The sequence below is a fragment of the Pseudorca crassidens genome, chromosome 12 (assembly GCF_039906515.1).
Source record: "Pseudorca crassidens isolate mPseCra1 chromosome 12, mPseCra1.hap1, whole genome shotgun sequence".
In the NCBI taxonomy this organism is placed as follows: Eukaryota; Metazoa; Chordata; class Mammalia; order Artiodactyla; family Delphinidae; genus Pseudorca; species Pseudorca crassidens.
In genome coordinates, this window is record NC_090307.1 from 89,340,093 (window position 1) to 89,364,710 (window position 24,618).

General features: G+C 40.3%; 1 protein-coding gene across 2 annotated transcripts in view; it reads right to left on the minus strand.

Moving 5' to 3' along the window:
* TMEM132D (transmembrane protein 132D) overlaps nt 1–24,618 on the minus strand; it is a 639,752-nt gene that overhangs the window by 339,019 nt on the left and 276,115 nt on the right. For both annotated transcript variants that reach the window (XM_067701195.1, XM_067701196.1), the window contains one exon: nt 16,830–16,976. In XM_067701195.1, the coding sequence (XP_067557296.1) occupies nt 16,830–16,976 (147 nt within the window). The remainder of the gene's footprint in view (nt 1–16,829; nt 16,977–24,618) is intronic.

Consider the following 24,618-nt stretch of genomic DNA (forward strand, 5'->3'; position numbering starts at 1 on the left):
AATAAGGGAAGGAAAATTATGCTTTTTTTAATATTTGTGCTTTAAAAATAAAATTCAACTTCTGATACTATCCATTGAGTCAGAACTTGTTGATTTCCTTTATTTTATATGATTTTGATATATGTCCTAAGAGTATTATATAATGGATCAATTCCAATGTATCTTACTAAAAGATAAGCAAGGTACATTATATCTCATCAGCACTGCAAGTATTTTCATTAATCCAATCCAAAGTGAATTTAGCTTTGTGTTCTCAAATGTAAACACACACAAAAATGTACCATGTACGTAATTACTAAGATAGTCAGAAGGCAATCATTTTTCAAAGGTAATTCTTTTTCCAAGAAGAGTAAACGATTTCATGAATCCCTTGACAGCTCCCTTCAAGCCAGCCCTCGTTTCAGTCCTAAAGAAAATGTGTGTATTTCTCTATGGCAAGTTTAGAATAAAAATAAAAGAATTAAACCTTCTCGACATTTTATGTCATTAATAAAACTAATCTATGCTTATTGTAAAGACTGGCAAATGTCAACAAATGAAAGACAGACTTAAGATCCATGAGAACAGATACTCTGTTTTGCTTAGCATTGAACCCATGTACAATACAGTACCGAGCACATGCTGGGTTCTCAAAAAAAAAAAAAAAGGTGTATGGTCTGAATTGAAGAGGAAATAAATATCACCCATAATCTCACTGTTATTAAAATTTTGTGGTAGAAATTTCATTTTTAGCCTTTGAACTATGTTATATGTATGTGTATGCATATCAGAAAATTAAGAGCATTTTCTTTTACCAGTAAATCTTGAAAATAGCATTTTATTGGCCCTGTCTCATTCTCCTATGTGAATATGATCAAGTTTTTTTTTTTTTGCGGTACCGGGCCTCTCACTGTTGTGGCCTCTCCCGTTGCGGAGCACAGGCTCCAGACGCACAGGCTCAGCGGCCATGGCTCACGGGCCCAGCCGCTCCGCGGCATGTGGGATCTTCCCGGACCGGGGCACGAACCCGTGTCCCCTGCATCGGCAGGCGGACTCTCAACCACTGCGCCACCAGGGAAGCCCAGATCAAGTTTTTTAATCATTCCCCTATCCTTAATGTTTAGTGGATTCTAAAATTTTTACTATTAATTAAAGTGTGAAGACCATGCTTAATATTTCTGATGAATTATTTAGGATAAGTTCCTAGAATATAGGACCAAAGGGTTAATCAACATTTTAACAAATCTTGGCACATACAGATACACTGCTTTTCTGTATGGGAACTTCTATGAAGATCTTCTGTTGTTTACAATTATACTCATGTGAAGTTGTACTAACACAGACTTTTCTCAAATGCAGCATAGAGCGGTTTAGGCTTTAACATGTTACAGATATTTTGTCCTTGAAATATGTCTCACCCCATTTTTTTTTTTTTGGCAGATAGTGGCCACTTTAATTCACGCAATGATTGATACAAACCATTTGAAGGCAATAAAGCAGTTTGACACACAGAATTTTTTGGCATGAAAGTGGAGAGGGGGTGAAGAGAAGAGAAAGATGCTGACATTTTTGTCTCACCCCATTTTAAGGCACCTAAACTTTAAGGAAGGGTTATTAATCTGGTGTCCATGGAGATGGAATTCAGGGATCTTGGATGGGAAAAATGCATCTTTATATATATATTTATCTATCTAGCCGTGAACTGAAATCTATCTATCTATCTATCATCTATCTACCTATCAATCTATCTATAATTATCTGCTTTTCCATCTGTCTATCCATCCATCATCCATCTATCATCTATCTATCCATCCATCCATCAACTCATCTATCAACTTTATCTATCTATCTATCTATCAATGTTCTGTCTAGCCTTGAACTGAAATTTAGCATATCCTTCAAAAATAAATGTAGGCAACGACCAAAACAGTGGTGACGTTGACTTTTCAGCAATAGAAGTCACGGTGATCTTCATATCACATTGCATTTGTAATAGAGATTTCAAAATATATTCCACCCTTAACGTATATTTAAAAGCGCAGTACTTATCAGACGTGCCGCTAGGCTTCGTTCTTAGGGTTTTATTAAGGAAGCACACATACCGCATCACAATGGAAAATATTCTGAAAGACGTAAAAGAAAAATCTATGCACACGGCCATGAAGCCATGTATGTTGACAAACACCTTCATTCCAACTTATTACTGGTATTTAACAATCATTCTCTCCACACAGCCCCTTCAGGGACCCATACTGTCTCATTTCTTTGCTAGGGCTTCACACAGGTTTTCTCTGTAAGCATTTGTTATACAAGCACCGACACACCACACAAAATGCTGCTCTCATCCGCGTTCCATTCAGCTCCAGGAGTGTGTAATCAAAACCACATTTAGCGAGTATCTCAGGCTTCAAGAGTTCCACGAGGAAAACGGTGAGTGCTTATAGACAAACGCAATACCCTTGACAGAAACTGATGTCGACTGACTTGAAAGAATACCTTGGGGTGTTTAAAGAGTCCCACGTGACTTCCGCACATCGTGAAATTGATCCTAACACAATTACATCCTTCCTCTATAGGTATTCTGCCCACAACTGAAAAAAACAACAACACTTTTTTCTTCTGAAATATTTCAGACTTCAGAGTATAGGAAAGGGGTCCCTGACCGTGCAGAGTGAGTCATCCTAGGCACCTTATTTCTATGGTGTATTTACTGGACCTACCTTTATGACAAAGATGGAAGAGCTAGAGTCCCCTGCATTTACTGACTGGCATCTTTTGATTAAAGAAACAAAAGCTCTTTAAAATAGTGAGATGAAAGCTTTTAATGCTGCCTGTAATTAGAATGGCCGGTCAGTGGGTCACTTCTCCTCGTGATGATTACGGAACATTTAAACTGAAGCTAAGTTTTCCTTTGAGAGGAAGTTTTCTAAAACTTCTAAAAGAGCAAGTTTATATAAAAAGAAAAGGAAAATAAATTTAGAAAGAATTCAGGTAAACTGGTGCCTGATAACTTAGTGGATCCCAGTGAAGAGCTGAAAATCAAGTAATTTAAAATGAGATCTAGAAACTGTATATACAGCGACCCCTCAGTAACTTGGGGGATTAGTTCCCACCCTCACCTCCAAATACCGAAATCTACGGATGCTCGAGTCCCTTATACACAATGGTGTTTAGTATTCGTGTATAATCTATGCACATCCTCCCACATACTTTAAATCATCTCTAGGTTACTTATAATAACTGATACCATGTAAATGTTACATAAAGAGTTGTAAATACAATGTAAATGCTATGTAAATAGTTGCTGGTGCGAGCAAATTCAAGTTCTGCTTTTTGGAAAGTTCTGAAATTAAAAAAAAATATATTTTTGATCTGCAGTTGGTTGAATCTGCAGATGTGGAACCCGTGGTAAGGAGGACTTCCTGTACGTGGACTCATAGAATGTGTCATGTCATGTGACTGGCCCCTACCTCTCAGTATACTTCTGAGATTTATCCAGGTTTTTTTTGTTTTGGGTTTTTTTTTTTTTTTTGCCATGCTGCACAGCTTGTGGGATTTTAGTTCCCCGCCCAGGGATTGAACCTGGGCCCTCGGCAGTGAGAGCGCAGAGTCCTAACCACTGGACCGCCAGGGAATTCCTTATCCACGTTTTTTCATGCATCAGGAGATAGTTCCTTTTCACGGCCATGTAGTATTGCACTGCTAAAATGTAGCACAGTTTTTAATCCACTCACCAGCTGATACACATCTGGGTTATTTCCAACTTGGGCTATTATGGAAAAAGCAAAATTATGGATTCAGAAAAGAGACAAGTGGTTGTCTGGAATTAGGGAAGAAGTGGGGATTCACGGCAAATGGGTAAAAAGGGACTTTTTCTGCTGATGGAAGTGTTCTTAAACTGGATGGTATGATGGCTGGACCAAAAAATAAATTTTCTAAAACTCATTTAACTGCACACTTAAAATGGGTTAAGTTTAAGGTATATGATTTATAACAAAACCTGTTTTTTTTTTTTTAAAAAAAGAGCTCTAGGTAGGAATATAAAGTCCCATGCCCTTATTGCTAATTTTTCTAACTATGTCTCAGTTCGAGTACCATTCCTAAGAAGTGAAAGTCCACCAGGCTAACTGCTGACAAAATCAATCACCAGGGTTAAAAGACTAAAAAGTTACCAAAGAGACTCCTTGAACTGGCACACAGCATGGAAGATGAGGGCTGCCAGGGAAAGGTGCGTTTAGAAATGATAGCAAATCCAAAACACAGACACTTAAAAGAAGACATCCCATCCAGGAGAACAATAATCAGAGTGCAATTTTTAGAACATAAGAAACAAGGTGATGCTTTTCACAGTTGGACAGTAAATAAACCTTCTCTGGATGGGTCCCATCATTTTTTCTTTTGTTTCTTTTTTTAATGTTCCATGAAATACTATCATCTTTCTAAACTGCTCCCCAGGCTTTCAGGAGATAGATGATCCAATTACAGCATTTGCTTCAGCAAAGCTGAGCACACCAGGGAGACCTGGGGATTTCGAGATGCTTGCTAGGGTGCTGACAGCAAAGGACTGTCATGGAGGATGAGAGGTCCGTACAGCTACATGATCCAAAAACTGACTTCCCCAAAGAACTTGGCCCTCACTCTCAAAAATATCTAAGGTATGCGGAAATCTGTGCACCTTTTTTTGTTTGTTTGTTTGTTTTTTTTGCGGTACGCGGGCCTCTCACTGCTGTGGCCTCTCCCGTTGCGGAGCACAGGCTCCGGACGCGCAGGCTCAGCGGCCATGGCTCACGGGCCCAGCCGCTCCGCGGCATGTGGGATCTTCCCGGACCGGGGCACGAACCCGCGTCCCCTGCATCGGCAGGCGGACCCCCAACCACTGCGCCAACAGGGAAGCCCTTTTTTTTTTTTTTTTTTTTTGTATTTTTGTGTGCACCTTTTTTTTTTACAGTGGAGACTTACCAAAACAAATATGACTACAAAAGCTCATGAGCCTTTTAAAATTAAAATAATTTTATATTTTGCATTGTGCATATATATTATGCATACATATGTAATTATAAATATAGACATGTATAGTTAAGTTATAGATACGGATATATATGTAGAGACAGAGATAAAGATATACAGATATATAGATACCAATTTATATAGATATAGACGTGTTTTTTCCTGTAGGACTTTTATTGATAATGTTTTCCATGTTTGGAAGGAAGGACCCTAAGGGCTATGTATCCATGGCTGTAAACACACACACACACATTCACTGAAGTTTCAAGTTCAGAAATTTGCATGAAGACAAATATTAAGCCCATGGCTTTCTTGATGGGATGTTCACATATCACATCAGATATTTCTGCTACTGCAGATATTTTTGGTCATTCCAATGAATGAAGATGCTTTGTGAAATCACAAGCCCAGGGCAACTCAACATTAGCCATGATCTATGACCCTGGAGCGTGTTTACGAAGTATTCTGATGAACACCAGCAAGTGGTACCATACAATTATTGTCGCTATTAAGTTATTATTTATGCTGCATTGGTGTAGCTCTAGCAGAAAAAACAGTCGGTGTTTGTTATTACAGCGCCCTGGAGATCCTATCCAAAGCAAAGGCAATTTCCCCAGTAAAGATGTGCAGCGGTAACTCACTGCTGTTACCCGCTGAAAGTGGGTGCTAAATAATTTAATTCTAAATTTGGTAGTCTACTTGGAAATGGGAGATGTTAAATACCAAATATATGGATGTAATAAAAGTAAAGCAACACAAAGGTAAATTAAGGCAAACCTCACACTTCCCCGTGAGACTGCCTAATGGGATTGTATGCGTGTCAGGAAGTGGAAAATGAGTCAGCCTGGGGTATAATTTCAAAGGGAACTGGGCTCATAACTCTCCTTCACTGTAATGCCATCTGCTTGAACGATCACCGCTTCCTTTCCTAGTCTATATGTTTCTAATGGGAGTGATACAAATAAGCTTACATTTCCTGGGACACACTCAAATGCTATTTTAGGAAGATCTTAAAGCGCTCTCTTCCAGGATGCCTGCGAGACATCCTTGCACACCTTCCTCTGGGTTGTCTTTCAAATGCTGGTCTTTTAAGTAGCAGCCGTGTCTCATCCCGTTTATATCTGTATTATTTCAGCATTTTTCTGTGGGTCTCTTTTTAGAATTCCTAGAGTGGTATCATACTGTACATGCTATTATTCAAGTTTCCCACTCCCCTTAACATTACATTTTCAGGTCAAACTGAGACAGGCTGGGAACTGGGACCTGGGACCCTCTGCTGCACTGCTTGCACCTGGATAAACCTCTCCTTCAGCAACAAAATACAAAGAAACTATAAGGGACTAAAAATAACCGCTCGGCGTGAGCAGTTGGAGCAAATGAAGGACAAAAAGATACAAAAACACCAAAAACCCAACTGCCACTTCTGAAGGGCCAGGAGCAAAAACAGGGTGTTGGGAGCAAAAGCAGGGCACTGCGCATGCCCCCTGCACTCAACACCACGAGAGGGGTGGGCAGACCTCCTAAGCCACGCCTCTGCCCCAACCCCTGGACCCACGCCTACCCTCACCCCAGATAAGGAACAAGCTCCCCCCCCTCAAGGAGTGAACAAGAGAACCTGTCCCTTGTTCTCGCTCCCCACTACTGCAGCAGGGGCCCCAATAAAGCCTTTCCTGTATCTCGTATCAATTTCTATTCATTAAGGAAGGCTAAGAACCCTAGTTGGTAACAAAATTAATGTCGATAAACATTAATCACTACATGTAGGCAATTCTTCATAGTTGCTGCATAAGTTTCAATTATATGAATGTATCATTTTTAAATCAATTCACCTTTTGATGGATATTCAGGTTGCTTTCAACAGTTAGCTATTTTTTTTAAATGCAGCCATGAACACTCTTGTGCACATCCCTCCATATCCACGGCTAAGCTTTCACCTGGAGGAGAGGTACCTAGACCTGTCATTTTAGGGTCACGTAGATGCATGTTCTAAAAGTCGGTAGCCAGTAGGTCCTTGTTGGTTATTTATTTAATATATAGTAGTGTGTATATTTTCATCCCAAACTCTTAATTTATCCCTCCTCCTCCCCTTTGGTAACTGTAAGTTTATTTCCTATGTCTGTGAGTAAGGACCTACTGTATAGCACAGGGAACTATACTCAATATATTGTAATAACCTATAATGGAAGAGGATGTAAAAAAAGAATATAAATATTTATATATATGTATAACGTTGCTGTACACCTGAAACTAACACAACATTGTAAATCAACTATATTTCAATAAATTTTTTTTAAAAAGTCAATAGCCAGATATTGATAAGTATCTCTCCAAGGAGGACAAACCATTTTATAATTCCGCCAACAGTGTATAAGGATTCTGGGTTCTCCCTTATTCTCAGAAAAACATTTTATTATTTGCATCTCTTTTTCTGCCAATACGATTAGGAGAAATGATATCTTGTTCTATTGGAAACAATACCTTTGTCTGTTGTATCCCTAATGCAGAAGTGATTAAAACAAACTTGAATGGAAATGCTTCTGACAAATTCTAAATGTAAAGACGATGTTAAAAAATGACACAAATGAACTTATTTACGAAACAGAAACAGACTCACAGACTTAGAAAACAAAGGGGAAAGGTGGGGGGAGGGATAAATTAGGAGTTTGGGATTAACGTACACACACTACTAGATATAAAGTAGATAATCAACAAGGACCTACTGTATAGCACAGGGAACTCTACTCAACAGTCTGTAATAACCTATATGGGAAAACAATCTGAAAAAGAACAGATACATGTATATGTATAACTGAATCACTATGCTGTAGACCTGAAACTAACACACTGTAAATCAACTACACTCCAATATAAAATATAACAAAAGAATAAAGACAATGGGGAACCTTTGCTCACACTTGATACAGACTCCATGTACAACTAATGTAATTCATCTGGTACTTTGAGAAATTGTCAGGAAATAAAGTATAATCTTTCATATCTAGGAGGACTTGGGTATATGTGCCGCATATACTATGTAGTCACATTAACAACTTAAGGACAATTAATAGATGGGTTTTCTTGAACTGTTTTTTTTTTATATAAGATGCATATTAAAAAGTTTTCTTTTTTTTTTTACATCTTTATTGGAGTATAATTGCTTTACAGTGGTGTGTTAGTTTCTGCTTTATAACAAAGTGAATCAGTTATACATATACATAGGTCCCCATATCTCTTCCCTCTTGCGTCTCCCTCCCTCCCACCCTCCCTATCCCACCCCTCCAGGCGGTCACAAAGCACCGAGCTGATCTCCCTGTGCTATGCGGCTGCTTCCCACTAGCTATCTATCTTACGTTCGGTAGTGTATATATGTCCATGCCTCTCCCTCGCTTTGTCACAGCTTACCCTTCCCCCTAGAAAGCCCAGAGATAAACCCACGCACATACGGTCACCTTATCTTTGATAAAAGAGGCAGGAATGTACAGTGGAGAAAGGACAGCCTCTTCAATAAGTGGTGCTGGGAAAACTGGACAGGTACATGTAAAAGTATGAAATTAGAACACTCCCTAACACCATACACAAAAATAAACTCAAAATGGATTAAAGACCTAAATGTAAGGCCAGACACTATCAAACTCTTAGAGGAAAACATAGGCAGAACACTCTATGACATAAATCACAGCAAGATCCTTTTTGACCTACCTCCTAGAGAAATAGAAATAAAAATCAACAAATGGGACCTAATGAAACTGCAAAGCTTTTGCACAGCAAAGGAAACCATAAACAAGACCAAAAGACAACCCTCAGAATGGGAGAAAATATTTGCAAATGAAGCAACTGACAAAGGATTCATCTCCAAAATTTATAAGCAGCTCATGCAACTCAATAACAAACAAACAAACAACCCAATCCAGAAATGAACTGATGTTCTTGACTGATTATTTCAAAGTTTGTCTGGTCACATGCAGGATTATGTAAGAGTCTCACAACAGTCCAGCGAAGGCTGACATTGTTGGGGCCGATGGTACAGAACAGAGTGTTTTGCCCCTTGTTCCGTCTCTGGTGAAATGTGAGATGGCTACTAGCATAAAAATGAGAAATGAATATTAGATTTCCTGAATCCTACACCCATTCTCTTCCTACTCTCTCTGAAGGCATTATCTTTCAGATGGTAATATGTATGACTATTACAATCCGTAAGAGCCAATGATTAAGGATACTGAAAGCATTTAAGGCATCAGAAAAATCCCACTCACCACAGGAAAGACATAACATTTTGATAACTTTATACCATTGTCTCAGGTTTTGTTGTTATCAAACTCAGGTTCCGGATGTCCGTAGAGCTGAACTGTCTTGCCGAAGACAGATTGCTAGAAAATACCTCTAATCAAACTATTATATTAATTAAAAACCTCAAGATCTTTTTTTTCCATCACTCGATCTGTTATCCTGAGTCAAGAAGCAGTAAATTGCAATCATTAAAACTGCTTTCTAAAGCAAAACCGAACATTTTTAAACAATCTATAATATCTCCATTACAAGTAATTTTTGCCCAGAACAACAACCAAAAAAAAGGCCAGATCTTTCTGGCTTCAAATTTGGACAAGTCAGCAGATGAATTAAGCATCCCAAAATTGTCAGTATGCCACTCGGCGATGACAAGGACAGATGTCCAGACTCTATTAAACAATCTTCCCAGCCACGCTGCATTATAACTTTATTTATTGTTTGTTTTCCATATCTTATCTTTTCCTAATTAAAAAAAAATCTATGTTTACTATGGGACTTTTCCAAAATACAAGTAATATTGCCATCATAGACAACAGCCTGACTGAATATCTTCTAATTTTCCCTGTCCTATATTTATTGATAAACAAAATTGGTATTATCTCGTAGGCCCTTTTGTAATCAACTGATTTTCATAACAGATTTATCAAGATATTATTCATATGCTATAAAAGTCACCATTTTAATGTTTACCATTCAGTGGTTTTTAGTTGAACAACCGTCAGCACTATTTAATTTTAGAATATTTTTATTACTTCTGAAAGAAACCTCATAACCATGACCAGAATCTCTCCATTTTCCCCTCCCCAGGCAACCACTAAGCTACTGTGTCTAAAAATTTGCCTCTTCTGGACATCATGTATAAATGGAATCATACAATGTATGGTCTTTTTTGTCTGGTCTATTTTACGTAGTACCATGTTTTCAAGGTTCATCTATGTTGTAGCATCTATCAGCACTTCTCCCTTTTTTATTGCCAAATAATATTCCATTGCATGAATAGATCACGTGTTTGCCCACTCATCTATTTTATATATATATATATATATATATATATATATATACACACACACACATACACACACACACACACATATATATATAGATATAGATATAGATATATATGACAAATGCTGCTGTGAACTTGTGTGTTCACATGTGTGGACATTTGCTTTCAGTTCTCTTAGGTGTAGAACTAGTAGTGCCGAATCTTATGGTAACCAGGTAATCTCCAGCTGTTCCTGTGGTCATTCTTTCTATATACTCTTGCTTGACTGGTTTTCAGGTGTTTCTCTTATTTTCACCTCTTTCTCATTCTCTTCTGAAGGTTCTCTTTCTCCTAAAGTTTTCTCTCAAGTTCACTGATTTCGTTTTCTACAGCAGCAAATCCAATAGACATGGAGTTTCTCACCCCATCTTTATCTCACATGGCTTCTTCTCCTTGCGGGCTTTCTCTGTCTTTGATGATACCATGCTTATTTTGAATCTGAGACCACTGATCAATGCTTAAAATCATCTCTATTTCATGCACAAAGTTCTGTCTTTGTCTCTGATACTTAAGAGTTTTCCCCAAAATTCTTATGGTTATATTTTCATATGCCTATGGGTTTTCTGCCTGTTTGGGTATCTGCTCCAAAGGTGTGTTCCTCACCCAGTAACGGCCTTTTATTGTTACTGGTCCAGAGAGGAAACCTTGCTGGCTTTGACATGCCCATGCTCACCTGTACCAGCACCTACTGGCGATATTAGGAGGTAGGCCTGATTTTTTTTTTTTTTAATGCCTGGGTATCCTCCACTCACATTCCTGGTCCTTTTCTTTTTAATGCACAATTAAGATTGGCGATCTTTTCATCCTCCTTCAACCCAGTCCTGCAGTTTTCACAAACGCTTCTCTATGTTTCTAACATACACATGATAACTTTTCTTATTTATTTAATTGGAGTATAGTGATTTATAATGGTGTGTTAGTTTCCGATGTACAGCAAAGTGATTCAGATATATATGAATAAGGTTTATTACAGGATATTTAATATATTAAATGTACTTAACAAGCACGGGCAACATCCTGATTGAATATCTTCTAAATTTCCCCTGTCCCATATTTATTGATAAACAAAATTGTTATTGTCTCTTTTCCATTATGGTTTATTACAGGATTTAATATATTAATAGTTCCCTGTGCTATACAGTAGGACCTTGTTGTTTATCTATTTTAAAAATAATAGTTTGTTTTATATATACTAGTTTGTAATCATAACTTTTCCAGTGCATTGCTAATGTGGATATTCACACCCTTATTATATTTCACTGGAAATTTCCATGGGAACCTGGTAGAATGAAGGAGATAGTTAGGTACCATGCTCTTTCCATCATCCTATTGGAAACCCCACAACATTTATTCTTTATAGATTTCTGAGATCAAGGTTTCTGGTTCCCCAACCCATCCAGTTTGCTTTTCTCTTTGGAGCAGAAAACTGATTCTGAGTTAAGTATACTGCTGCCTGTAATACATGATGTTTCTCACCTCCCTCTGAAGTCTGGTGTGGCCATGTGATTAAGTCCTGACCAATGAGAGGCAGGAGAGTATTGGGGGTTGGCATGAGTTTCTAGAAAAGTTCCTTAAAAGGAACTGATCCAGCGGTGAAGGCTCTTTTCTGTCAGTTTTCTTTAGCCTGCAATGCAGATGTGATGACTGGCGCTCCAGCAGCCATATTAATCTATGAGGATAAAAGCCATGCATTAATATTGTGTTAAAGAAAGATAGGTGCCTGGGACCCTGACAGTACTGAGGAGTTGCCATGCCAGCCATGGCCTGCCTACATCAGGGCTTCTTCTATGTGACAGAGAAATAAACTCTTACTTTAAGTCACTTTTTTTTGTTAAGTCACTCTTATTAAATAATCAAACCTAATCCTAACCAATGTATTATGAGATGGATTTATCATGCCAGCATACATTTTTCTGAACATACATTTATGACTGTAATCTTATCTCTGTATACTTTAAATATTACTCTTTATTTATGACACCTCATGTTACCACTTAAGCTATATTTGTTTTAAAATGAAACATGTCATAATGGGGAAAAACAAATCTGAATCCATATTGTATCTCTTTCTTTTACTTTAACCTCTGTATTGTATTGCTTTTGCTACAAGTTAAGAATTTGCCTAGACCCTGAAATATACAAGACAGCCCATTCTCAAGGCTCTGACCTTTAAAGGTATAACACTTTTCCATTCGTATAGAGATAAAAAGTTGCAGAACAGAGTGTAAGGTTTACAGAAACAGGGACAGTTGCAAGAACAAAGGATTCCGGCACCAAGAAGTGTGGCGCAACCAGCCACACCCCTCCCCTTTTAGTATAAAAGAAGGCTGAATTCTAACTCGGGTTAAGATGGTTCTTTGGGACACTAGTCCACTGTCTCCTCGGTCTGCTGGCTTTCCGAATAAAGTCACTATCCCTTTCCCCAACAACCCGTCTGTCAATTTACTGGTCTGTCGTGTGGTGCGCAGGCCGAGCTTGAACTCGGTAACAAAATTACCTATAAATAAATGGAAAAGCGGTATAGTACGAAGGATTATAAACAGATAATTATGAAAAAGGATTAAATCAAACTATGCACTCTTGCTTGTCTACAATCTATTAACAAAGGATAGAGATTTTATAGACATATTAGCCCCTAAAAGAGAAGAATTTCTCTTCCAGCAGTAGTCTTGCTGGAGAACTGGAAAGCACATATGTTTCTGTCATTCAAGTCAAATATTTGACCCCATTTCTTTGTACCACCTAAAATCATTTAAATAGCAACTGTGGCAAACTCTGGAAAATGCTCATCTGTGCAGAGAAGAGCAAAGAAATAAAAAGTACATGACTTTTGTTACACATTTATCTAAGTTTCCATAGTGCTCTAACAGTGAGCAGGATTCAGAAAATGTCAAATGAAATTTGATGGATGGAGCATAGTTAGTTATCCTCCTTCTGTTCCATAATATTTCCTGGCAATGCTTAGGCAAAACAGATCTGATTGATAGCTGTGGGTAACATTCAGATATTAATACTGTGATGATAAGGCTTTCAAAAACCAAAGTTCTGGGCTTCCCTGGTGGCGCAGCGGTTGGGAGTCCACCTGCCGATGCAGGGGGCAAGGGTTCGTGCCCCGGTCCGGGAAGATCCCACATGCCGCGGAGCGGCTGCGCCCGTGAGCCATGGCCGCTGAGCCTGCGCGTCCGGAGCCTGTGCTCCGCAACGGGAGAGGCCACAACAGTGAGAGGCCCGCGTACCGCAAAAAAAACAACAACAACAAAGTTCTTCAAAAAGCAAAGGATGTATTTCAACTTAGATAAGAACCTTCACTCACTCCTGTTGAGTTCATCACTAGCACAAGTGTCTCCTTAATCCATAAAATTACACCTGTCACAGGGACTTAACTTCCTTAAGACAACTTCACAATCCACGGTGAATTATTACCAATACACAATCCATGATTCTCAAGCTCATTAAGGCTCCCTTTTTTGCATCTCGATGATCTGATTCTGACTTTTTAAGAATAACTGAAAGTCAAAGAGAGTGGGAAGAACGTATAAAGCAAAACAGCTCCTGAAGCAAAACCTACTAATGTGAAAACATCCACTCCATAATACATTCTCCAATTATCCTTCAAAGAAAAGAGAAACAGATCTTCTCCCGGTCCGTGCGCGATCCCAAAGAATGGAGCATGATTCTTCTGTATTTAATTCCATAAAGACAGAAGCGAAATAAACAATTCTGAAGTGAGGAGAAAGGCTGAACATAGAAATGAATATATCGTATTCAAAAAAGTCTATTTTAACTGTATACATTATATTAAGTGCTAATACATGCACACAGTGAAAACCAAATCAGAGTCCAAATGGCTCGCAGTAGAAAGTAATTTACGTTCAGCACCCTCCCCCAACTTGCCAGCTCCTCCAGCAGAAATCACAGCTGCTAGCCCCTTTGCTCAAAAAGTATTCTTCTCTGGGTTTTCCCCAAATGGGGCATCAATATAGATGCTGTTGTGCACCTTGCTTTTTTGAACAGGTGTATCAGAGGCCATTCAATACATGTACGTACAGATTTGCATCATTATACATAGAGTAACAGAGATACAGTCTAATTCTAGAACATCAGTAAACAAATATTTATGGAGAGCCTCATGTGTCCCAGATGCTGCTGTAGGGACTGCAAACAGCTACCAACCAGACCGACACGGTTCCCCAACTAAAAGAGCTTGCATTCCACAGCTTCCTCATTAAGCAAAGCCTTCCTGGCTGCAGTGTAAGAACTGGATTCCAAAAAAAGAATAAACCTCTGCACCATCATAACACACGTGAGTACATAAATCACATAAAAATGTACATGTGTATATAGGCACATATTTAAACACCTGTATCATATATATGTTCTGTATACACAAACTATGTATAGATATACTATATATATACCATGTATACATATATGATGTATTACAAAGACACATAATGTACTGTATATGCACATATAGTATTCTATATATACACATACACATATATTACATACATAGACATACATATGTGTGTTTGTGTATGTCTGTGAGTGTACATATGCTTCTTCCATCATCTAGACCCACAGCAGGAAACAGAAAACTGACTTCAGAATCTACAGAGATAAGGAATATTCTCCACGGTGAATGGCATGCTGATACCAGACCTTTGAAGGACTAGGTTGATAGTCCATTCGGGGAATTTGTTTCTTAAAGAAGATACTGTTACAGATAAAAGGGGGAAAGAAATGGCAAGGACCACACATATGTATGATTTGCTATGTTCTAGAGCTGTTGATTTTTTGTTTCATTTAAGGAAGTGTTAAAACCCCTTGGGAGTGCCTGCCTTATTTGATCTATGAAAAGGCAGCTTACACTTTATACCTTAATGGGGATGAGCTGCCCTTGGAAAGTTTCCTTATTTCTCCATGCCCAAGACAAACCGAATGAATACTTAGCCAGAAATTTAATAAAATGTTTCAAAACGGTTCAAATCTCTCTGCATTTCATACGTAACACTACAATCACTACTACTCCCACTAACCCACAGAGGAAATAGCAAGAAGAAACACGAGGGAAAATCAGCACATTGGTTGAGAATTCTCCCAAATCCCCCCACTCTTTCTGGTAAAGAAGAGTAAAATATCTATCCATCTATCATCTATCTATCTATCTATCTATCTATATCCATCTCGTCTACCTATCATTATCTATCTACCGAGCTACCTACCTATCTGCCTATCTATCTATCCTTCCTAATTTTTGCTAACTTCGCAACACAAAGGAAACCTTTCATGGAGGTGGCATCTTATTTCCCAAATCGTATCACTGGCACAGACACCTTTGGAAGTGAGCTTGTTTGTAAGCTCAGGAAGGTACTCCGTGTGGCACAGCATTACTATGTAAACATTTGGGGCAGAACTCAGATACAGACTTCTTCTTTGCCCCTCTCATCTGCTCTACGAGCAAATCTTCAAGAAAAACATCTTGAAACACTGCTCACAAAAGCAAAGTCACAGGCCAGAGCTTGACAGTTGCTAACCCGAATCCCAGAGCACCCACATGAAAAAGAGGAGCACAGAGCGAAATCCACATCACATCACCCCCAAACTGGCATCCAGTGCTCTTTGGAAATAAACCCCCCAAAAGCAGAAGAGCCATCAGCTGAGATTCACGACCTCTATATTAGAATAAATAATGGAAAATAAATATTTTCCAAACATTGAGCTATGAAGTTCAAACAGCTGACTCCTGAAATAGTGCTACATACCTAGGACTGGTCCATTCGTAATTATTTCTATTGCCAGCAATACAGGGAGCAAAAAGCAACCAACCTGAAAGTGGCAAAAACCAATCGGAAATTTTCTGGAGTCACAAATGAGGTTTCGGAAACAGAAATAAACCAAGAACCACTGAGCTTCCAAGTCTCTGCCCAGCTGTGAATAGACTGTTTCTAACTTGGTGGGTATCAGAGACAGCGTCACAATTCCGTATAATTCCACAGCAGATCATTCACAGGTGCATCCGAAAATCCCAGCACAAAATGCAATCCACGCGTTATATTTAAATCAACACGGCAAATGTGCAAGGCGCCTTCGTGTGCCACGAGATCGACAAGCTCTGGGTGTTTTGTTTTGTTTTACAACAAACTCTTGTTTGAAACGCTTGCCAAATGGGCCATTTTATCAGAACTGCCCAGACTTCTCGTTTTACCTAATCATCTGGGATAGAAAGAGGCCGTGTTGCAGTGGAACATCATTTCGAGATAAATGCCATTTGCATGCAGTAGTCCCTGCAGGGGACCGGGAACTGTGCTGGGATTGTACGTAGGTCCACCGTGAATAACAGCCCACCTTTTTCCAAGTAAAGGATTCTATCCATCTCACCTGGAAGCACTAATAATACAGACGACGCTCCCCAAATGCAAACCGCGGTCAAAGTGGCTGTCAGCAAAGTTGGGAAAAAGGAGGCCTCGTTGCAGCTAATCTGAATATATGGCAGGCCACTGGGACTCACCTGTTTTCCGAGCCCGCTGATTTCTTCTGACAAACGATGACAGCCGGTGTGTACTTCCCAGCGTAATCCATGCTCTTCTTAACCTCCCACACGGAAGGGCTGCTGGCTCTCACCCCAATGATGTTCATGCCTTTCATCACCTTTACCCTGTTGGGGACAGCAAAACGCACAGCTGAGACGGCTCTGGGGCATCCCTGAGTTACCGCTGCTTCTGGGGACACTGTACTTAATGGCCCATTGTCGCCTGCCAGGTGTAAGCTCGTGTCTAATAGAATTTAATCACACACTGGCAATCCCCTTCCAATCCATCTGCCCTAATTTTCCCCCCAGTCATTCCTTCCTTTAACAGAGGAGCTAGAACAGTACACTGACACAGGCAAGCATCAGTCACATAAAGAAACAGAGTAACGCTGTGCTAGTGGAAGGCTTTACTTTTAAGAAAATTAACTGAATACCCTCAGACGGTTAAAACTAAATAGAAAAAGGAAATTCATTAACACTGCAAAAGTGGGATTAAAAATAACAATGCACATTCATTGAATGCCTTTTCCACGCCAGGCACTGATGGGACTGTTCCTCTGTATTATCTCATCTAATTTCCCACGCAACGTTCCAAGTTCAAAGGTGGGGAGGGGCTGCGGCTCAGACAGGTTTGGGAATCATGATGGTTCATCGCAAAACACAGGTGCTGAGAGGTGCACAGAGGCGCCTGACTTCCACGCGTGTGCCCCTCCCATGACATCGTCATCATCGTCGTCATCAGCAGGACCATCATCCCACCATCATCACTATCACAACAAGCCAGGCGCTCTGCTGAGTTCATGGCACTCTTATCTCATTTCACTCTCACACACGCCCTGTGAGGTCAGTACCATTTTAATTTTCACTGACCGGCTCAGCAACCAGGGCGATCAGGTGGCAGGTGACCCAGGATTTGAAACGGCTCCCAACCACAGCGCCGGTCCGACCAGGCTCAGTGCTTTCCTTGGCATCACATAAAATGTCCCGGTGCTGAAGCCACTTACTTGACCTGCTCAAGTCCTTCGTTACCCAACACTGGCCAGTACCTGTCCTGAGACCTAACATCTGCTCAGACTTTAGACAAATTTGCCAAAGCAGGTGTGCCCTCCATCACAGACTTGGCTTATTATTTCTCTCTTCCATTCACTTATTCCTTCCTTCCTTCATTCACAGAAAGGGACAGGTGACACGCTTATAGGTTTTTCTCGAGGATACCAGAGAAGCCGGATGAGAGAGGCAGAAGGATGTGCAGCAAAACTGGTTTCCTAGTATGCCCTAATGTCCAGAAGGAGGAGAAAGGTTCTGGAGGTGGAATTAATCACCAATGCCTAAGGATTTAATCAACCATGACTGTGTAGTGAAGCCACCATTAAAATCCAAAAGGAGGGGTTTCAGAGAGCCTCCAGGGTGGTGAAGAAGAATGCCACTACGTGCCACCATGCTGGGCTCCAAACTCCAGGAGGACTGACGTTTCTTTGTTCTCGACCTCACATATATACACTACCAAATGTAAAATAGCTAGCTAGTGGGAAGCAGCCGCATAGCACAGGGAGATCAGCTCGGTGCTTTGTGACCACCTAGAGGGGTCGGAGGGAGACGCAAGAGGGAGGAGATATGGGGATATATGTATACATATAGCTGATTCAGTCTTTTATACAGCAGAAAGTAACACAACATTATAAAGCAATTGTAGTCCAAAAAAGATGTTAAAATAAAAACATATATGGAATGGAAGGGATATAGTAAAAGGACAGTGCAATACATCGCAAACAGTTAGATGTATAAACTGCTGCAAAAATTCATGTTTCCTGTTGTGTTTTCTTTTCTTAGTCCCTTGAGGAAAATAAAAAGGGTTTTGAAGCAAGAAAGTCAGGGGACAAATGGGGCAGGTTGATGGGTGACTGGGAGGGAGATGCTGCCAGGAGGGGCAGCCCTGGAGGAGGTACACTCCCCAGATTTACAACCGTGGTAGCTGTATGAGCACAGAGGCAAGGAGGAGGGTCCTGAGGCCGTCTCTTAAATCCTCGCTCTTATCATCAGAGGAGATGATCCAGGCCACCCCCTGATATTAGGATCAAGGCAGGAGGAAAAGATGGTATGTTTAGGGCTGGCGCTTGGCGAGCAAAGGACGTGCCTAATAGAACTAAGAACGCTCTCTCCCACAGAAACAGCTTGGAGACATATTGTGCAGAAGAGTTAACACTGCAGCTCTGAGACCACCGCCCTAGAAAGGCCTACTGGCAAGGCTGGCCCCTGAGCGGCAGCTGGAAACTTGGATTTCAGGAGGGGTTCCCCAACTCCTTAATAAGAGGGGAACACGGAGCCTCTGCTTTTTTACAAACAATATAGCTGCTGCTGGACACCTGCTTTCCTTCTGGTGGTCTGGAGGTATGGTGCCTGTCAGGCAATGGTGCCCAGGGGACCCGCCCCCAGTAAAAATTCTTGGCCCCCACGCTTAGATGAGCTTTTCAGACAGACAACAGTTTACCCCTCTTGTCACAACTCATTGCTGGAGGGGTGAAGGTCATCCTGTATGATTCCCTGGGAGTGGACTTTACTGAGCTTGTGCCTGGTTCCCCCAGACTGCGCCCCATGTGCCTTTTACCTTTGCTGAATTTGCTTTGTGTCCTTTTGCTGTAATAAATCTTAGCAATGATTATGACTCTACGCTGAGCCCTGCTGAGTTTTCCTAGCAAGTCATCAAACACAGGGGTGGTCTTGGGGACCCCCAAACACACACTGATTTGGTCTACAAAGACAAGAGGAATCGCTTCTCACACGTGGCCCCCAGGGCTAAAGCTAGCATTTTTAGAAGGTGAGTGCCACGTAAAAATGTTTTGTGTTGTAAATGATCCTTGTAGAAGCCAACGTTTTGAACGCAGTCATTTGTAAATTGGGAATTGCATGCGCAGGCCAGAAAGCCATCTGACCTTTTGGTGACACACGCTGTGATTCCTCATTTAAATTGTAAGCAAACTAGATGGGGTGATGAAAAAAAGTTCAATTCACTATGGACAGCTGCTATTATATTAAGATGAATTCTCAGAAGTACCCGATATCTGTTGCTAATAATTCTAGGGCAGCTACACAGAGTTGTAATTTATAGCACTATTTCTCAGGGGAGATTCTGAAATTTAGTGCAGGGCAATAGGAAACTGTCTTTCGTAGACACAGCGTTCTCATAAGAGAAGACACATGTCTACGGCATACTTCAGATGTTCTGAACTGGATAAGGGGTCCCTGATCTGTACAGCAAGAATGAATGTGTGCAAGAAATCGAATGGTTATTTCTCAGAGACACTTCTATGTTATACACTGAACACGGTTTATGTTGGGTTCATAGTTTTGAAACACTTAGAGCCGTAAGTGGCGGCGTTTTGGAACTATTAAGATAATCCTTAGAGCATGTGAAATTTGGCTTCACTGGGTCTGAACCAAATGCTAATTACTTCCTTTGTTTATGAGAGCTGAGTTACTTACATTCATTAGTGCAAGTTTTATAACCTACTTGTGGCTCAATAAATACAGGTTACACTGACAGCTTCATTACACAGAGATAAACATAGCACTTGATTTCCAAAGACGTTTGTTATATATTTACACTTAATAATATATCTACTATAGTGATTTGGGGGAAAGCCATAATTTCCCCACCACAGAACGCACATGCACTGTGGACTGGAATAAACACTGCTTGACTTAAGGGTATATTGTGTTTTTAAAACACAACAGAGCTATTGTGTGTGTGTGTGTGTGTATGTGTATGTGTGTGTGTATATGTATATATATATATACACACACATACACACACATATATATATACACACACAGATATATCCATACGTAGACATATATACAAATGCAAACATTAAAACACACACATATATGCACACAAATATAAACAGAGATACACACATATATACACACAGACATATACACACATACACATATATATACACATACATATATACACACAGAGACATATATACATGGACATATATACACACAAACATATATATACACAAATATACACGTACATATACACACATATAGACATACATATATACACACGCATGCACACGATGACATATACACACATGCACACACATAAACACACATATACACGGACACACATATATACACAATGGACATACATGTACGCATAATACGTATCTATACACATATACACACACATACATATATATACATATACACAACACATATACAGAGATATAGAGGCACTCACACACACATTATGCATGCATATACACACATACATATATACAGACACACGCCCATATATGCACACACGTACATACACACATATATGTGTGCATGTGTGTGCTCCAAGCACAGTATCCAGCAACAACAGGAACAGCCAGCAGCGTGGGATCCGAGCTGTGCTGTACACATTTTGTTTCTGCTCCACCACATCCCACCTCTCATATGCTGGGTAACAGAAGGATGCAACACACTGCCAGGTGTTGTGGGTTTAGTTAGTGGCATCCTTTCCGATTAACTGATGGGAAACCTGTCTTTCCCCACTGGGAAATTATCCACATTTATGCACATATTCAGAGTATTAAAAATTGCTATTGGAAAATTATAAATGTTTATACTATAAACCTGAAAATATGCAATAAATATGAATGAGATTTTTTTTAATTAAAAAAAAAGCCATTCTAGAGCTAAATGAGTCCTGTACATACTCCTCAGTCTTTCCAAGCATCTGGTTTTCCTCTGACTCTCAGTTCATTCATAAGAAGGTTCCAGGGACCCGTCTTTCCTAAGGGCACAAATTCAGAACAGATGTGGTGAGTAGAAATAGGACAGATGGGGCTGCACACCAAATGGGAAGCACACCCGCAGGATGAATATGGATACCAATGGTTAGAAGCTTTGGAGGATGTGACGGTCGTCCCCTACCAGCACCCCTCCCCCGACCAAAACTTAAGATATAAATGCCTAAAGCAGGTCGTGAATAACACTAGGTGAGTAAACCAAACCTGTCTTTTGTTTGCTTATTTGGTCATTGGTTCATTCAACAAACACTTTCTGAGTCCCACCTGTTTCCCAGGCATCATTCACAGTACTGGAAAGTCATTAAGAAGAAAACATACACGCTTCCTCTTGACATGGAACTAACATTGTAGTGGGAGAGCCAGAACACACACACACGCACTCACACACACATTTATTATGTTGATAAGTTCTATGAAGAAAACGAAAGCAAGACAGGGAGATGGAGAGCCCAGTATGGGTGGCTATCTTAGAAGATCGATTTTATTTTATTATACACATAGCTGGCAGCAACCAAACCACATGGGCAAGTAGAAGGGAAAAGGGTATACTCTGGGGGGAAACTTTGCCACCCCAAAATGTGGCATTCAGATTATTTCAAGGTGAAAACAAACATGACCCAAAAGACTTAGGAAGAAACTCTGACCTTCCCCCTAACTGCATGAAGAATTTTGATAGAGGAGCTGTTACAGGAACTGAGCTGTCACCAGAGACACCTGCAAAGAACATGGACCAGGTGTGGTGAGGGGAACTCACAGAGGTCAGAGACCTCGCCGTGTCCACTGCCCCTGCCTGGCCCAGCAAACATCTGTTCGCCAAACATTTGCTTTTCCATCTCCATGTCAGTTGCCTTCCTCCCCACTAAAGTACCGAACTCCTACCCCCCACACCCTCTTTTGTCTTTAATCGAGGATGGTATTTAAGGGGATAGCTTTGGCCATACTGGCAACTTACTCAGCTTTTGTGGTCTCTCTCCTGTACACATGTGATTCAACTTTTGTTTGATTTTCTCGTGTTCCTCTGTTTCATCTCAATTTAATTCTTAGACCAGCCAGAAGAACCTAGAAGGGGAGAGGAAACTCGCCCCGTCCCCAGCAATACACATTGGGTATCTTTGCCTGGCATGTGAGCGGGGAGTACAATTCTCCTTGTTCCTACTGAAAATAGACCAACACCCAACAGTCAGGGATGCTCTTCAAATATTCCACAGCTCATTATGTGAGAGTCCAGTTTACGGATTCCTTGGGAAAACCAAAGCCTTGATATAGACAAGGTCGCTCAAAACAGCCTCCCAATAAACGATGGCTGAGTTGGGAAGAGGTGGAACAGGAATGCAAAAGATGTCGCACGAGCACATCACATTTCTGGAAAGACAGGGCAAGTTATTTGCCTCACTGGTACCAAATCATTAAGTGACCACACTCTCTGAACTTCCCATATGTGCATGATCAGAATAGGGCCACCTCATTCTTTAAATGCTACTGAATCTCCCATCGTGGAGTCATCAGATAAATCAGCAAACATGCAAGAAAAAATAGTCCTGTTCTTTGTCGAACGTAATGAACTCTACAAGATACGGTGGGCCAAGTCCATAACGCCCGGTAAAAACTCATTTTTCTCATTATTATTATTATTTCCCTTGTTACACAGAAACCCGGACACCTATTTTGAATCAATTTTCACTCTCCTTCCATCTCATCCATACAACAGTCACTATCCAAAGCCCCGGTTTTCCTAAAAAAGCAAAACAAAATGAAAAAAATCCATCTGTGCATTCTCGTGGGAGGTGGAAGATGCAGACTTGAAGTTCACATTGGTCTTAGAAGTTCCATATTTCGCCAAGGCCATAATCTCAACAGCAAGCAGGATGAGTATTTGCAGAATAGCAAGTCTGGGTGGCCTTCCTCAGTAACTAGTGTTTGGGAACATTAGGCTCTCTTCCCTGTTCCCAGGGCACCGAGAGGCGCTGGGGGCTGGGATGGGGCTGGTTCCCGGGTTTGAGCTAAGATCTAATTTTATTGTCTCTTATGAGTCCCAATCCTCTAATTTCACTACAGCACATAACAGAGCAGGACTGCTGTTTTCTCTAGCCTTCAAGGTTACCAGGGTTTTAGAGGGACTCTTTAAATATACTTCTTTAATTAAAGGAAACATTCTAAACTAAAACCAGAACTATGGTTAACTAACATATTTTCAAGGACCCTTTTCTGAGGGATGGTTACTTTTTTTTCGTTTTAGAAATATTTTTATTATTTTTAAAAAATGTATTTATTTAATTTTTTTTGGCTGCGTTGGGTCTTCATTGCTGCACAGGGGCTTCAGTAGTTGTGGCACGCGGGCTCTAGAGCACAGGCTCAGTAGTTGTGGCGCATGGGCTTAGTTGCTCTGCGGCATGTGGGATCTTCCCAGACCAGGGCTCAAAACCATGTCCCCTGCATGGGCAGGTGGATTCTTAACCACTGCACCACCAGGGAAGTCCCAAGGGATGGTTACTTTTTAATTAACATTTTTTTCATTGAAAATAATCATACAGGCATGTTGGTGAATGTTCCAATATGACAAAGGGGGAAACACAAAAAGTTTCACTGCAGACTTCTATCCCCCTACTTCTCCCCAGTTTAGTGTCCATTTTCTGGGCGATCAACACATTGAGAAATGTAGATCTTTAAAAAATACCAATGGCAACACACTGTATGCACTTTTACGCATCTTATCTATACATATACTTAAAAATGTATCTTGTAGTACGTCTATATCAGCATTTAAAGATCCACTTCCTTCTATGCGCTACTCCAGTGTGCAGATTTATCTGAACAAAATCTAATTGCCTGGTGTCATCTGATGGACCCACAGGTGGCTTCCAGTCTTTGCTACTACAATCTGTGCTTCAGAGAATTTCCATACACAACCAGCTTTGCACGCACACACAGCAGGTCTACAGTGTAAATTCCTAAGGAAAGAAATTGCC